The 16,837-nt window shown below is 39.8% G+C and overlaps 1 protein-coding gene across 1 annotated transcript in view; it reads left to right on the top strand.

The window, feature by feature from the left end:
• fbxl16 (F-box and leucine-rich repeat protein 16) overlaps window positions 1-13,431 on the top strand; it is a 44,397-nt gene extending 30,966 nt beyond the window's left edge. Inside the window, exons 3-7 of the mRNA XM_077534942.1 lie at window positions 836-1,078; window positions 2,412-2,677; window positions 7,216-7,300; window positions 7,389-7,452; window positions 10,131-13,431. Coding sequence (XP_077391068.1) covers window positions 836-1,078; window positions 2,412-2,677; window positions 7,216-7,300; window positions 7,389-7,452; window positions 10,131-10,279 — 807 coding nt within the window. The 3' untranslated portion in view covers window positions 10,280-13,431. The remainder of the gene's footprint in view (window positions 1-835; window positions 1,079-2,411; window positions 2,678-7,215; window positions 7,301-7,388; window positions 7,453-10,130) is intronic.
• The last annotated feature ends 3,406 nt before the right edge of the window (window positions 13,432-16,837 follow it).

Genomic DNA, 16,837 nt, shown 5'->3' with positions numbered 1-16,837 from the left:
CTTGGCAATATATCTTAATTTCAGATTAATGAAATGAAATTGTTTATGTATAGGGGCGATGTGGCCATTGGGACTTGTGGGTGTTTATAGAATGGCCAGTACATTTTCGGGCTGGTCGCACGCATCCCACAATATGGGGTATATGCCACGGAAGAGTCGGGACTTCCGACTTCCGTGTTTTTGTATATCAGCTTTGATTCCGGTTCCGGGTTGTGACGTGTGGGCCACGTTCCAACACTCGCATACCCCACCCCTGCGCCCCCCAACCTCGTGCTCCTGTCGACGGGCGGGAGCGCGCAGGGCGTCTCAGCAGTCTGACATGCTTCGGACAACTGACAGACAAACTACACACTCGCACCCGTCGACAGGAACGCGCAACCGAGGGGCACAAAGTCGGACGCACAAGTAATGGGACGCGGCCCACATGTCACGAACCGTAACCGTTGTCAGCTTTGATGGTGCAACATCAGCCCTGCCTCTTCCGTGGCATATACCCCATTCTACCTTGACAAAGAAAATAGTCAGAAAGGTATAAGTTAATTAAATTTGTTTATTATTGTTGCTTGATTAGCTAATCTTACAGATCAATGGTGCAATTTTTTCAAAAGTGTTTGATGATGTCAAGTGCAGCGTATCATCTGATTAACAGCTTTCTTTTTCTTCTACCGTGCTAAGGTTTTAGCAACAGGGTTGCGTGCATGTTGTGAGACGTGGATTATTTAAAATTTGATTGGTGGGACATAAAATATCCTCAACTATTCAATCCCATCAGTCAATGAGTATATCTTCTCAGCTATATGAATGAATGTGGCCAAATGTGGCCTTTGCTTTGCAGGTGATGTTGGAGCAGATGCAGGGTCTGATGCATCTGGAACTGTCAGGGTGCAACGACTTCACGGAGGCCGGCCTGTGGTCCAGTCTAAACGCCCGCCTAACGTCACTCAGTGTCAGCGACTGCATCAACGTAGCGGATGATGCCATCGCTGCCATCTCACAGCTCCTGCCCAACCTATCGGAGTTGAGCCTGCAGGCTTACCATGTGACTGACACGGCCATGGCCTACTTCACAGCCAAACAGGTAGGATTGAAAAGTAGACCAGCATCCATGTAACCAATTTCACAACCTCGTACAATAGCAGAGGAGGGGGCAGAGTTGTGTGCATTTCATCAGTCACCATGGGTTATACGTTTACAGTTTCATGTTACAAAATATCACAAAGAAGCTTTTTCAACATTCAAGATGTTCAACGCTCATTTAAGGGCACGCAGTCAGGTACTTCCCAAAGTTGACACAGCAATTCACCAGCTAATAGTCATCACGATTCAGTGAGCTCTCAGCAAACAGCAATAGCTAACGTACTGTAGCATACACTAGCAAGCAGCATGTTCTTGGCATCAATAGAATAAAACAGTAAGAGTGTTTGTGTGAAAGCACTTTAGACAGGAAGAGGGAGGAAAAATACAAAGAAATATGTGTAAAAAAAAGTGACATATAAATCTGATACATTGTTATTGTTATTATTATTATGATTATTATTATCATCATTATTAATATTATTAATAACAACATAATTAATTTGATATTTGATGATGCCAGAGAATTTAACAGAGAATGATGACCACATCTACTGTACTGCAAGTATTACTATTTGTTCCGCAAACTGTCCAGTTATAGTGTAGTCACCTGCATTACTGTACGACAATGGTAAGCTACTGTATGGTAGTGGTAGTAAGAAGCATGGTTATCCACACACCAATAGTACAATTACATCGTTTTAAAAAGGACATAGTAGTTTTACATTTAGAGGCTCATCCCAAATCGACTTACAGTATTTCTATGTTTAGCTACTTTTGTCTTTTTTTCTTTTTTTTTTGTAGCTTAGCTAGCTAGATTTCTCTGGAGGGTAGCTTCAGTGAAGTGAAGCTACTTTAAGAATGGCTTGTATCCAAGTACAGCAGCTTGCCCAACACTGCCTACAGGTATAAACAGAAGTTGGACAATAAATAAAATAAAAATAAAGTAAAGCTACTCAACCTTTGAAGATGCCTGACATGATTGTCAGAGGGAACAGGAAGTTGTTTATTTTCATACTAGTCATTATGCTTTCAGCTAATATGCTATTTACATTGCATCTGCTTTGTTCTGTTAATTTGAGTATTTCATGAATATTTAGTTTATTGTATTAGTCATATTGCCATGATTTCCTAAAGTACCGTAAGTTACTATTTAGCTTAGTGACTAAGTAAGTAAGTAACTAAGAAAATAAGTAAGTAATCTTTGCCTTTTGTACTTGATTATTTGATTCTCTCTTTAAATGAGAACATAATGAAGTGGTGGAACTGAACAAGCTTGACTTCTATAACATGACTTTCTATCACCTGAAATAACGAGCATCTCTCCCCCCATACAGGGCTACACCACCCACACTCTGCGGCTTCACTCGTGCTGGGAGATCACCAATCACGGCGTGGTAAATATGGTGCACAGCCTTCCCAACCTGACGGCACTCAGCCTCTCCGGCTGCTCCAAAATCACTGATGACGGCGTGGAGCTGGTGGCGGAGAACCTGCGGAAGCTCCGCAGCCTGGACTTGTCATGGTGCCCCCGAATCACCGACATGGCCCTGGAGTACATCGCCTGTGACCTGCATAAATTGGAGGAACTCGTCCTTGACAGGTCAGTATGTGTGTGTAATTTGTAATGAAAGTTACTTTAGTATGGCTATGCAAAGCCACATATCCACGATCGATATACAGTATTTTAGTTCAATCTATTACTGTCCAAGTTACTGAAATTCAAAGATTAAAAAAAAAAAAAAACACCTTTTAATTAATCCTCCCTCTATGATAATCCCCATTTTTTTAAGAATACTTTTTTCCCATCTTTCCATTCCACGTGGAAGGAGGCGGCCATTTTACTGAACAATGGACAGCAGTCTTTGTCAGACCGGCGGTGCTGGAAATGGTTGCTTCAAGGAAACAACACACCACTTTACACATTGCATTGACTTGGTTACATTGACTTCTGTATTTAACAAATATTTAATCAATTACATTGGTCATATATTTGGTCACGTAAGTAGCTAAGTAAATAACTAAACTATGTGACTAAGTAACTAAGTAAGTAAAATAAAACTCACCAGAAAATTCCAACACAGAGTAACTCCTAATTTTTTCATCATCATAAAGATGAGGGAAATTAAAGTTTTACTTTTAAAAGGAACCCTGGCTGTAACGTCAAGTTTGCTCCAAATGATTTATTTGGTTGTTACTAACATAACTATGAGATTCATTTTTATAAAATCATTTCCAGTTTAATACATTTTGTATAAATAATTTTATTTGGACATACGTCGCCATTGTTGTTTACGTCGCAACACATTCAAGGGCATATTCATGAAAGGTTTGTGTTGTCTTTGTACGCCGCTAACCGGTAAAAATGGAGCAATCCGGGAGCGCCTAATTCACTAAACACGCACAGATGGGGAAATCCGTCACTAAGTGCACTGCCAACCAGATTGCGTCACGGTGCGCTGGTGTTATTTGCGTGTATGTAAATGAGGTAATTTGCATACATTTGACGCAAAATATGCCCACCCCAATGCAAATGAGACTCATTGATATGCAGCATCTAATTCACTAACGCCAGCGCAAATAGCAACACCTCGTTTGCGTGACGCAAATAACGTTTATGGAAAGCATGTATTAACCTGCCGCAACCTCGATCCCGGGATCATAGCAGGAGTGCATGCCAAATACGGCACATTGTGCATGGCAGAGAGGAGAGAGAGATATCTTCTATGTTGGTTTAGGACACATAACGTAACCTGGGCTGATTGGCAATGGCGGGAGGCAATTTACGATCGTTTTTACGTGCCAGATGCATACTGTACGCCCACATCAACCTCTGACAGTATATTTTGAAAAAACGTTCGCACCAATAATTTGTACTTTATGAATTAATTACGTCATTGTCGTCCTCTCTGCTCTGTCCAGCTTAATGGCGCTCTAAACGCTTACGCTCGGTCCAACCTCGCTTTCTGATAATGTCATCTTCCTCGCAACTGTTACTATAACAACCATGTTGTTGGCGCAAATCCATTGCCATGTGTGGTAAATCAGGTGCAGATTTGCTCCAAGCTGTCAGTTTTGTGGGCGTGTTTGCGCCGGTATATGATTAGAGCAATATCCTTAGTGAATAGGTTGGTAACTGGGCGCAGACTGCGGGTGCAGTTGTGGTGCAATATTTTGCACTATTACCGGATGCAGCGTATTCTTAGAGAATATACCCCTTGTGCCTAGTGACATAGAATGGCGGTTGGCTCTCTGCCGAATAATGTGAAACGGTTATAAAGAAAGCCATGGATATCTATAAAGACTAGTCGTTGTTATACTACATACTTATCCATTTAGTTAATAAATATCCATTCAGATTTATTACTACTTTATTAAAGCTTGTAAGAATGCAAACCGTGTGTAAATCCGTCAAGTTCGAAGCGAGATAACAGATTTGACGTTTGTTCAGATCACTCACTTTGCTCACAGTCAGTACAACAGACCAGACTGGCTGCCTGTGACAAGATGGTCGCCCCGTGCGGACGTTGGATTCTCTGCCGTAAGACATCCAGTCATTATAGATATCTATGAAGAAAGCGAGGTAAGGCTCTGTAGAGTTCCAAATGGGACAATCAAAACACTTGAATGCATCTGGGGAATGATAAGTGCACCGCGTGAGGGAAGGTGACTCTGCCGATCGCATGTAGTTTCTTTAGGAAGGCTACGAGGCTTTACCTTTACCTTTCTTTATATCAGTTTTGCATTGCTCGCCACAGAGACAGCCGCCATTCTACGTCACTATGTACTGAATGCGTTGCGAGGCTGCGACGTAAACAACAATGGCGGCGTACGTACAAATAAAGTTTCTACAAAATGCATTAAATGATTTTTTGTGAAAAATGAATCTCATAGCTGCGATTGGCTGGCAACCAGTTCAACCACTAACTGCCCGAAGCCAGCTGGGATAGGTTCCCGCACCCCCACGACCCTTGTGAGGAGTAAGCGGTTAAGAAAATGGAAGGATGAATGGATGAATCTCATAGTTCTATATAGTGCAAACTTACAGTTAGGTTTCCTTTTAAGAGAAAGAAATCTGCAGCTACTGTCCTATCGACTCGATCCTGTATTGAAAATGACATTTGCACTTAATCCATTGTTAGCTTCAAAGAGAACCATTTTATGATGCCATGATGTTGGCTGTATACTGTTATATACTAGGGATGTAACGATATCCAAACATCACAATACGATATCACGATATGAAGGTCACGATACGATAATTATCACCATATTGTGTGTGTGTGTGTTTGGGGTCAGCGATATTTAAAAAAGGTCACAATATTGTAAGAGAAAAAAAAAGAGCTCATACCAAGTTTTGGCAGTGGCAGTTTTAATATCACGATATCACGATATTGCCCTTATCGTTACATCCCTATTATATACCCCTCCAAATTGTTGTCAGATTCCAAATTGGACTTTTGGAGCTTTCACAGTATTTTCAAAAAGAATACAGTCCTCAGAAAGTGCTGTGATCCTGTGGGCACAGAAGTACTGCATAGAAGACCGTACTGTATTCAATGTATGCATTTTGAGCTGACATCATTCCAGTTTGACATCATATTTGCAAGAATGGAAGCAGAGCTTGTTTGTGCGTTAGTCAGAAGTGAGGAATAATCAGATTTTCTTTTGTTCCCGCGGTCCAGTGTGGTTGGCAGGTCTGCCTCGCAGCCACGAGGTCTGTGTTTGAATCTTGTTTAGTTAGTGAAGGGATATCTGACATGCATTCACTACTAAAGCGCACCATTGTGAATTATTGGATCTATTTCCAATCTCCATGTGTAAGATGCTCTGAATAGAAGGCGCAACCATTTATATTGCACATTAGTTAGACAAATACTCGCAGCCATACGGCAATATAGTAGAAATCGATATTAAGAATCCAACCGTTTTTAGACCCATTTATCGCAATTATCTTGGCAGCAATAGACCCACACCATCAGGCAAGAGATTACTTATGTAATGAAATTGTTCTACTTCTTATACAGCATTTTAGCTACAATATACGGTAGGACTGAAATAGTATCAGCATGCCGAGTCCTTGTTGCATTTTGTTTACATGGGTGACTAATGTATGTAGAAGCTATAATGTGTTATGTCCAGCCCAATGCCCTTTTATAATTGAGTGACTAACTCATACTTCCAGTAGATAGTAGACACACACACACACAAAGAGGACAATATAACGCCACAATAGTCCCTACAGATTCGCGTCATTATAACACACAGTGCTGTAGCCGGGAAGTGGTCGAGGGGCAAAAACATCCCAGTGAGAGCAGAGCTTTGTAATGGTGGCGTCGGTATTCTGCTGAGTCCCGCTTAAAAACAGTCCACTCATCAAATGTGCTTTCATATGTTTTCCTTTACACATGTAACTAAATCGAACATTCATGGAACATCACGGCCCAACCAGCTGTGTTATATCACAAATCCAGTTTGGAGCTTGTCGTGACCAAATGGGAAGCAAAACTGCGAGATTGTAAACCTGCAACCATCCATCCAGTTTCTACAGCTTTGTCCTCATTAGGGTCACGGGTGAGCTGAAGCCTATCCAAGCTGACTTTGGGTGAGAGGCCTCGTACACGCTGGACTGGTCACCAGCCAATTCCAGGCCACACGGAGACAAACAGCTATTCACACTCACATTCACACTCGCGGATGATTTGGAATCTTCGCACACAAAAATGTTGGGTTGTTTGTTTTCCTATCCCACTTGCTGGGTCGCTTGGATTTGGAGCAGATTGGGATACTTTTGCCCAAGGTTGGGTTCATTTTTTGACCCACTAGATTGGGTTTATTGGTGTGGAATACTGGACCTTATTAACCTTAATTGTGCAAGTGCATTTTAATTAAAACACCACCATGAAAACATGTGACCACAAAGTCATTGTTCTTTTTATTAACAAATTTGACATATGAAATGCTACACAGTATTTATCAGAATGTAAAATATCAATTGATGTTATACTCATGGGCTTCAATACATATAAAATGGATTGTGTATATATGAGTGAGTTACCCTTAAATTACAATCAGTTTAATTCTCGCACAAATTCCAATAAACCAAAGTGGACTTAGTGTATATATTGTGCTTTCTTTTAGGTGTGTACGGATCACAGACACGGGCTTGGGCTATTTGTCCACAATGTCATCATTGCGGAGCCTCTATCTGCGCTGGTGTTGTCAGGTAACACAAAATATGCATGTTAAAAATAATAATGATGTTGCTGTGGCGCAAACTGGTGGTGATTTTTCATTGTGTGTGACTTGCTCAGGTGCAGGATTTTGGGCTGCAGCATTTGTTTGGAATGAGGAGCCTTCGTCTACTCTCTCTAGCAGGTACTGTACAGGTGATTGCTTCGTGTTGTGCTGAGATTTCTGGGAAACTGTGTAAATCATTCATTAATTGATGGTTTTGGTGCTAAATAAAAGTGGGGTCGTAAGTATACAGCAGTGCTATATGATGTTTTGAAATAATGACTGGTGTTCATCCCAAGGTATGGTGACACTGACACTAATAGAGTAAGTACCTATGACAAATACTATAAACTTAAAGGGCCTGTCAGTAGGTTTGACAGTTTCTGTTAGTAAACGAACCGTTTCTGTTTGTAAACAAACAATTCAAAATGGGCGCCTCCCATGGCTCAACCCACACGAGCTCAACGTTCACACCCCCTGCCTCTGCCCACCGCCCCCCTGCCTCTGATCACTCTAATCACTCTACTCGTAAACAAACAACCCGTCTGCCTACACGCCCACCGCCGCTCCAGCCACGCCCACTCCCGACCCCCGCTCTGCGATTGGGTTTAGGGGGAAACAACCGTCTGTCCACAGACGCCACCCAGAAACGTCCCGTTGTTAACAAAACAAACACAAAATGGTAAAATATAGGCTGGAGGTTGGGGGTAAATTAAAAAAATCACCACCATACATTAACTTAAGCCTAGAGGAGTAGACTGAGAAGGAGTTAAAGTGTGTGCATCCTGTATTTAAAAAGTGCCTTTTCCAGAGTGAAACTGGCAGACAGTGCCTTTAACATAGGTGCAAAGGTACTATATTTGTGCTGATATTTATCTCCCACCGCCATCTAGTGGTGACTCTTGAGAAAGATTATGTAAATGTTACCCAACCTGTATCCACTCATATCAGTCGCGTTTCCCAGCCTTCACAACTCTCATGCGCACCACCTAACAAAAAAATGTCACAAAAAGTGTATCCACATAACAATTATGTGTATACACTTACTGTTGTTATAATTTGCCGGCATAGATAGATAAAGATTTTTGAAAGGATAAAAAAATAAAAAAATCACACTTTGTGTTTTTTCTTGCTCTGCATAAACATCATTGGCTCCGTGCTTCAGGTGGGGGCTAAAATGGCTGACACAACCCGCAATGCAATGTAAAAGCTGTGCTGCTTTGTGAGAGCGGGTGGCCATTGAGGCCAAGCAGGAGCCATTGTGAATGTTTGCTTGCAAACCCACTGTTAAATTGTGTTTTATTCACCTAATTCAAGGCTCGAAGCTTTTTTTGCATTTTATGCCTGATCAAAAAAAAACAAAAAAACAAAAAAACATTGATTAACAAAAATGAGAATGAGAAATTTTTACGTTTTTCTGACTGTTGAACCACCAAGACGGTCCCAAAACGTTCGCCCGTTGGCACAATACATTTAAGTCACCTCTGCCCATGCAATCGGAGGGTGGCTAGCTTGGCGCTACTTATGCTGCACCAGCTAGCTAGCAAGGATCTGCTGCTGGCTAACTAGCGTGGCTAAAAATCATGTCTCCCCAAAGTCAGTAATCACCACCTTCATGGCAGCAAATAAGCTACACTTCTGACAAGTATCTGAAGGGATAACGAAGAAACATGGAGAAACCATGCTAATTGCTAAACTAACCTAAGATTGACAATCATTTTAACACCGGCATTAACTGCGCGGGTGATCGAGTACACTTTTAACAGTCTGGCTGAAAACGTATATGACTTTGAACAGCAAAGTAGCTGGCAAATTATAAGTGTCGGGACCCTGGAGAGAAAATTATACAGTAATCAATAGCAATCAACACAACCTGAAATGGAAATGAATTATGTTACATCAGCCCGGAGGAGTGGCCTATAAGATTAAAAGTCGAATACAAAATACAATATTTATAACATCAATCATGTTGTTTGATTGTTTTCACAATTGAATAAAAATCAATTTAGCTCTGTGAAAAGAGCATATCTTTTAATGCATTTAGTATAATACTGCATTTAAACTGAAACTTATATTTGTGTTTACAATTACCCCACTGAAAATGTCTCAATGTGCACAATGTGAATTTAAAAAATTAAAACTGTTCATGATATAAAGAAAGGAGAGCAATTGTTAATCATTTATTGTTTATTAATTATGTATTGTAATGAAACCGTTGCTTCAGGGATGCAAATAAAAAAATGCTCCTCAAATTTAGAAAGTTGCTCTTCATTTCAAGCCATTGTTTAACAAAACTGCTCCACAAAGAAAATGTTATATATATATTTTTTTTTTTCAAAGTGTGTTCATATATTATCCAGTATTTATTCCTAACCACACAATGATCAAAATAAGGTAAATATGTTGTTCTGCAGCCGGAATGGTTTCATTTGTATTTGCATTTATTTCAATGGGCAACATTAGCCTGGTTTGTGAACATTTTGGGTGCAAGAACGGGCTTGAGGAACAAATTAGATATGTAACCTGAGGTTCCACTGTAGTGTATGAATTGTTTCCATCATATACAAAATATTGCTGCTGACTATAGAGTGAAACTTGACTACTTGCCAGGGACAGGGAAAGAGCCCCCCAAAAAGGTGCCACAAGATGGCATCAAAGCAATACTTTTGCCTACTGTAAAGACTTTTTTTTATTTTTTTTTATCCACCTAATAGGTGACTTGGCGAATATTGGACCGTGAATATACAGAAATCAACTGTAAGCATTTCCTTTGAATGCACTCGGAGACATGCGTAAACAGATGAGTTCCCCTCCTCTAGGTTGCCCCCTGCTGACCACCACCGGCCTATCAGGCCTGATCCAGCTGCAGGATCTGGAGGAGCTGGAGCTGACCAACTGCCCGGGAGCCACCGCCGAGCTCTTCAAATATTACTCGCAACACCTGCCGCGCTGCATGGTTATCGAATAAGACCGCCACCCCACCCTCGGCGACCAACCGCAATACTTCCACCTTCTTCCTCGTTTCTCTTCCTCACTCTCGTCAAATGCCGGCCAGGATACAGAACACCATTCCTCATCCTGGTCCCCCCCGCCACCCCGCCCGTCTTTCTTCACACTCCATTGAGTAGGACTGAGAGGAGGGAAGGTCACGAGTGCCACACGACCGGATGGCACAGCAGCGAAAGGCTTGGTACGACGTCTTGTCTGGCCACACAGAAGGGTGCAGGAGGTTTCAGACAAAAAAAAACTTGGAGGATTTCCCGCAGCAGATTGAATCGACACACGCAGGTGTGCGGATCCAGCTGCAACAAAGTGGTATTCGAAAAACACAAATACAGTACGGACTTCTGTGTTGCTGTTCTGGTGGAACTCACACATGTGCTTAATCACTTTAACCGCACTCACACACATAGTGTACGTGCTCAGTGAAACGAGACCATAAGTACTAACAGTTTTTTTTTTCTCATCACTATGTAATATACGCATCTGTTTTCCCTTCAAGCTTCAGTGTTCAGACACAAACCAGCCGGTGATGAAATCCGACAATTTCTCGGGTGGAACTTCTCTTTCTCTTTTTCTCTCTTCGTGCGTGTGATGTGTGTGTCATGAACTCATAGGTTTCGCAATTCTTGGGGGATACCACCACTAACACCCCCCCCCCCCCCCCCCCCCTTTCCGTACGTCATCAGAAGTCAAAAAACATGACAAGACATTTGCAAAACAACTGTTTACATTGTTTGTCCTCCTTTGTTGGACTTGCACGCTTGATTGACTTTTTGTTTCACATTTCCTCACTTCTCTTTTTTATTTTTTGCAAGACGGTGAAATTCTAGCTCTAGATAAGACACTGTTGTACACTATCGCTTTTGTGTCTTTAAAGATTAGTCAGAGAGGCAGCGGAAGAGCGTGAAGACAGAGTTCTACTTTTTTGCTGACGGTTAAGTGCTTTTGCCTTGAAAGGTTTCATGCTTGCAAGGCCCTGCCTTGAAATGTTTAAATCCGATGACAACGTGTCAATTTGTAGTATTCCATAGAGTGAAGGGATGTTGAATTTTGGAACTTCACTTCAAATTGTGGTCGAAACACGTTGATGGTTTAGTGTTTCTATTTGCAAATTGTGTGTTTCTAGAAGTGAACATGAATTAAAGGACCCCGCGGGGTCAGATTACTTTTTCAAAAGTCGTGGGATTTCACTACAGTATTTATTAATTCCGCCTAGGAGTTGTGTTTTGTTTTGTTTTTTGGCCGCTTGTTGTTCCGTTAACTGGCTCACTCACAAATTACCCGGCAAATTTAAGACAAACGTGCATTTAGAGGCACAGCCAAGAAAATATCAATTCATATATTACATTATAGTCAGCCATGTCCACAAATGGTCAAGAAAATAAAAGAACTTTGAAACTCCTGAAATGTAGTAGAATAGTTGGTAAACTATAGCTTATCTCAGAGTGAGAAACAAATTTATGGATGCCTTTTATGTTTGCATTGCTGAGTTCAGACAAACCAGACAAACAGTTGAGCCCCCACATGTCCAAATCTTGACTAACATTTGTTTTATTTTTCTAAAGAGGTTTCTTATGATTGGAAATAACAGAAAGGCAAAAGATCCCACAAATTATTTTCAAACATGCTACGATTTCATAAATGTGATTGACAGACGGGCAGATTTCGATTAAAGGCGTGGTGGGCGGTCTTTACAGCTTGTGGGATACCCATTCACAAAATAAAAATTCACTTTTTGCTGACACCAAGTGAAATCAGGGTATGTGAATAGCAGACTAATAAAATTTAAATATTAACCATATACAGTGGTACCTTGATATATGAGTTTAATTTGTTCATCATCTTTTTGAATGGAAATGTCATTCATTGGTTCCACGATGCCAGGGAAAAAAAGAAAACAGGAAAATATATTTTATTCTAATCTACTCTATTATATTTTGCATTATATATATATATTAAAAAAAACATTGAACTACTTGCAGTTCCTTCTGGTGTGCACGACTTGGCCAAAGAGCGATCTAATACAGTCATGTGGATGCAAACAAATACGAGTTTCTCCACTCCTGTAAACTGCAGTAAAAGTAATTATCTTTTCAGAGGATAAAGAATATATTTTTGTGAGAATTGTTTTATTGGCTGTGTACATGTTTTGTGTTCAATTAAATATCTGCTGCGTGAAGTGTTACGACACTGCCACATCAATGCTATTCGTTAGCCCATCTCTGTTAGCATTAAGCTAGCGGACTTAAGTGTTGTTTTCAATACTGTGTAATTCAATTCATTTTGTGTTTAGTGCGATGGTAAACTTCAACTAGAAGTGGCATTAAACAGCTTGTAGCTTCTTTTGAAGTATTTTGCTCTACCAAATTTTTTTTTTTCCCAATTCAAAGCAAAACAAATTGCTAACATAGCTATAGTGCACATCTTGAAAAATTTCTTCAATGGATCACTCATATCTCAAGGCACAACTGTATGTGTGAGAAAGAATGAGTTTGCAAGTGTTAAAAACTGTAAGAGAAATATTGTTGGAGGATTTTGAAGTCAAATCTTAATGTTGCAAGTGAGTCTTCTAATTGAAAAACGAAAAGCCACACTGAGCTCAAGTGCAACACGGCAAACATTAAAAAAAAAAAAAAAAAGGCATCTGTTCATTTGTCTGACTCCTTTGAAAGCAAATATTTATTTTTATACAATTGGTTTGATATTAAAGGGAGATTAAGTTGCCTGACAGTGAGCCTCACTGCTAATTTTGTTATTTCCTGCCTCTAGTGCGTCGTCAGACGTGCTTACTGCCAACTGAAAGGTCCGGCTGAGTGACAGCCAGCGTTAGGTTGTGCCAAATAAATCTGCAGCGCCACACGTCGCTGCTTTGCCTCGTACGTGGACTGTACATGATGCATGTTTTCAGTTGCGCTGCTTCTGTGTTTCAAGAAGGCTGTCCTTCATCGCTTCATTGTACATATTTATTTATCTATTTATTTAAATTCATTTGGGTCTCACCTATATGGTTTTATTTATTGAGAGACATTGCTTCACGTTTGCAACGATTGCTGTTCTAGTTTTCTTCCTCCCCCGCAACATTTCAACCCCTAAAATAAATATTTGACTTAATGCTGACATGATGCATTCACTGTTATTGTCTTGAATGTGGCAGAAAAATATTAAGTCTGACATAGAACTTTGTCATGGCTAACAAATGTTTACACTTATAATACTACTAAAATGTTTAAGGGCGAGATTTATGATTTGGTCATGCAAAATGAAATCTATGGAAGCTTATTAATGACAAAAATAATAATAATAATGTTTTAATCTTGACCAGAACTTGGCCGTGGTGTATGTTTATCATGCCATCATAACTATGACAGAACATGTATTAAAGGATTTTATTAACTATTATTTATTTGGTGTTTTGATTTTGATTTAATGCTAATGTGTCCATCAAACGCCATACATACAAACAAAAAACTCTGATCAACAGATTGACAGCGGTCAATTTTCTATGTCGTGTAATTTTAACAAGTGACAGCTGGCGGGAAGTATATAAATATAAATAAAATATTGTGAGCAGAAAATTCAGTGTTTAAATTGTTGTACATAAGATATAGCCTTTGTTTTATATAAGAAAAAGAAAATCAATTGTTGTAAGTAGTTAGTATCATTCCATCAATATGTATTCTTGGAGAAATAAAAATCCAGAATTTCATTATTCCAGAATTTGATGACTGAACACAACATTGTCTGAAATGAGCTTCCATAGGTTCAGGTGCAAGTTTACATATCATAAATGGACATTTACAGCCTGGCATTTCAAATCGAAGTCCACGGTACATTAGCGAAGGAACATTTTCAAAGAGAAAATTGTACCTGTCACTTCTACTGCTGTCTACAGTCTTTGTATACATCTGTCACCATTTTGTTACAAGCCTTGTACAGCACAACTTTCAACAGTCAAATAAATATAAACCGTTTACTGATAATGAAAATAATGATGAAGTGTGTGTACTTTCCACTTAATGTTGCTTTTGTTGTATAGACAAGCAGTTTAAGCAACTCGCCTGGAAGCGGCATGGAAGAGAAAGAAAAGAAAGAAAATATTTGAGTTATGTAATTCCCTGCAACAGATCAGTTATGGTGATACTGTGATCCACCAGTAGGATTTTTAGAATGAATTTTTTTTTTGCAAAGTTTAGTCTGACCACCATGATTAACGTTATTGCGTTATCACTTGCTAAAGTGGGTATACGTTATTATGAACTACAGATGGAAAATGTGATGGATCTTAATGTCTTGATATTGGTTAATGAATGTGTACCTCATCTATAAACATATTTAGTTTCATAATACCCCTGCTATTTATAGATGCCACTAGATGGCAGTACAGCATGATTTTTTATTTTTTTTTTGTCCAAATGATGGTCTGAAATGACTACTTTTGTTTAAGCGAAGCTCCTCAATTCACTTCAACCTAGTTTCTCAACATCCAAATGCCACAAGACAAACTTATATATGAACATGTATATAAGGAACATATATAAGGAAGACATGACATTTGTCTGAGCAGTGACATTACAGATATTGAAGCCCAAATGTCAGGTGATTTTGAGATAATCCTAAATCCTTCAGGTCAAATTTGAACATATTAACAGAAAGTAACCCAAAGCTTACAACTGTTACTCATCTACATGCACTGATAGAAAGTGAAGATAATGCGAGTGAGGAAATGCCCACACACATGAAACACATTCATAGTAATTCATCGTGTGGACATTTTAGAACGACAAAGACATAACATTTCATAGTTCATTGTTCTGTTGCAAAATAAGACGCACAGGCGGGTTTTGAAAAAAAGTTTGTTTTTTCTTTGTTATCTTTGGGTGTCTTCTGGAGGATTCCGCATTCCAGAGATGGGGGACAGTCAGCTGTGCAGTTGAAACAGTCTCTGGAGAACGGCAAAAATAAAAAATAAAAAATAAATAAAAACGAGTTATTTTGTCCTTGATGAGCTTGCAAAAATTAGCAATCGGACAAAGTTCACTACAGCCTTGCGTCAGTGGAAGTCTGAAATCCCTAATAAATTCATTTTTCATCTGTTGAAAGTGCCAGATTTTGCTGAATTCAGCCATTTATTTAAATAATAGTAAAAAATTCTGACACCATCTTTCTGATTTAACAAAATGACACTAAGCTAAATGTGGCTTTCTAAAGTGTCCTGAAACTTCCATTTTGTGTTAAAAATATAACGTTCATGTGATCACAGCAGTAAAGAGATGTGATCAATAGGGGGCACCAGAGGACAGTTTTAATACGGCCAAATGATATGTTTAAAATATTCGCCTATATATGCCCTCTTGTGCTGCTTTAATTGTCACTATTATTGATGCACTCATCTCATAACTGGCTAAATGTTTACATTGGGTTACTTATGGGCTTTTGTGGCTTAAGCACCAGTCTGTGGCACTTTGCATCAAACGGTGGATGCTCCAAACATAATTTTGTCATTTTCTTTGATAATGATGATAAATCTTCAATCCATATTTGAATATAAAGTTAGGTACTAATTTCTTCATTCGTCAGCAATGTTCACCAGCTCATCCAAGCAAGCATTAGCGTGCATGTGTGTGCGTGTGCAATGCATGCGCGTGGTTGTGAGTTTCTTGACCGTAACCGTTTGGCGAGCAGGTGTCCCAAACCATATGGCTTTCCCTTCGCTCTCCAAAACGGCCGCCAGGATTGCAACACTCATCAAGAGACGCTCGCTCGTCTGCACACAGTGGTCGTGACAGCTCGGCGAGCCTCATAGCGTGAGAAGGTTGAGGAAGTGGCTGGTGTGAGAACTCTGCCACCGCAGCCCTGTGGCAATGCTTGCTGACTCTCCTGTCTGCGGTGTCGACCTCCTTCGCCTCTCATTTACGACCTGCTGTCAACTTCCACTGCACTTTCGTCAAACCGGGGCACCTCTTTTAAGCACTATTCAGAAATGATGCATCCTGATCACATATGAATACCAGGTGAAGAAATCTAGATTATTAGAGCAAGGGTGTCAAATTTGCTTTAATTGGTTCTAACATGACACCACGGTGAATAGTTCACGGTTATACCGCAGTTTTTGGTACAATAAAGGAACAAATTGGAAGAATCACTGATTATCTATTGAAAACATTAAATGACATTTAAAAATGAAATGAAACAACAGCTGTTAAATGCGATTCATCGCCTTTTCAGGTAATGAACACGGCAGACAGTACTACAGTAATGGAGCACAATTATTTTTTTTTCTTTTTTTGTGTGCAATAATTGTGTGTTATTTTTTGCCTGTATAGGAAGAGCGTGAGAAATGCTTTGAAATGCCATACGTACATAATGCTGAGCTGCTCTGTTTGTTTACTGATTAGGCATGAGGCTAAAGCGTGAGGCTTCTTAGCCACTTCTTAGCCAAATAAATTTGTTGCTGTCATTCATGCTCACTAATATTTGGACTGGATTCAGTCTGATGCAGCCCAGTCCTATATCACCTTAAATT

This window comes from Festucalex cinctus, chromosome 1 (assembly GCF_051991245.1).
Source record: "Festucalex cinctus isolate MCC-2025b chromosome 1, RoL_Fcin_1.0, whole genome shotgun sequence".
Classification (NCBI taxonomy): domain Eukaryota; kingdom Metazoa; phylum Chordata; class Actinopteri; order Syngnathiformes; family Syngnathidae; genus Festucalex; species Festucalex cinctus.
The sequence above is the reverse complement of the archived record's forward strand: the minus strand, read 5'-3'. Positions and strand labels throughout refer to the sequence as shown.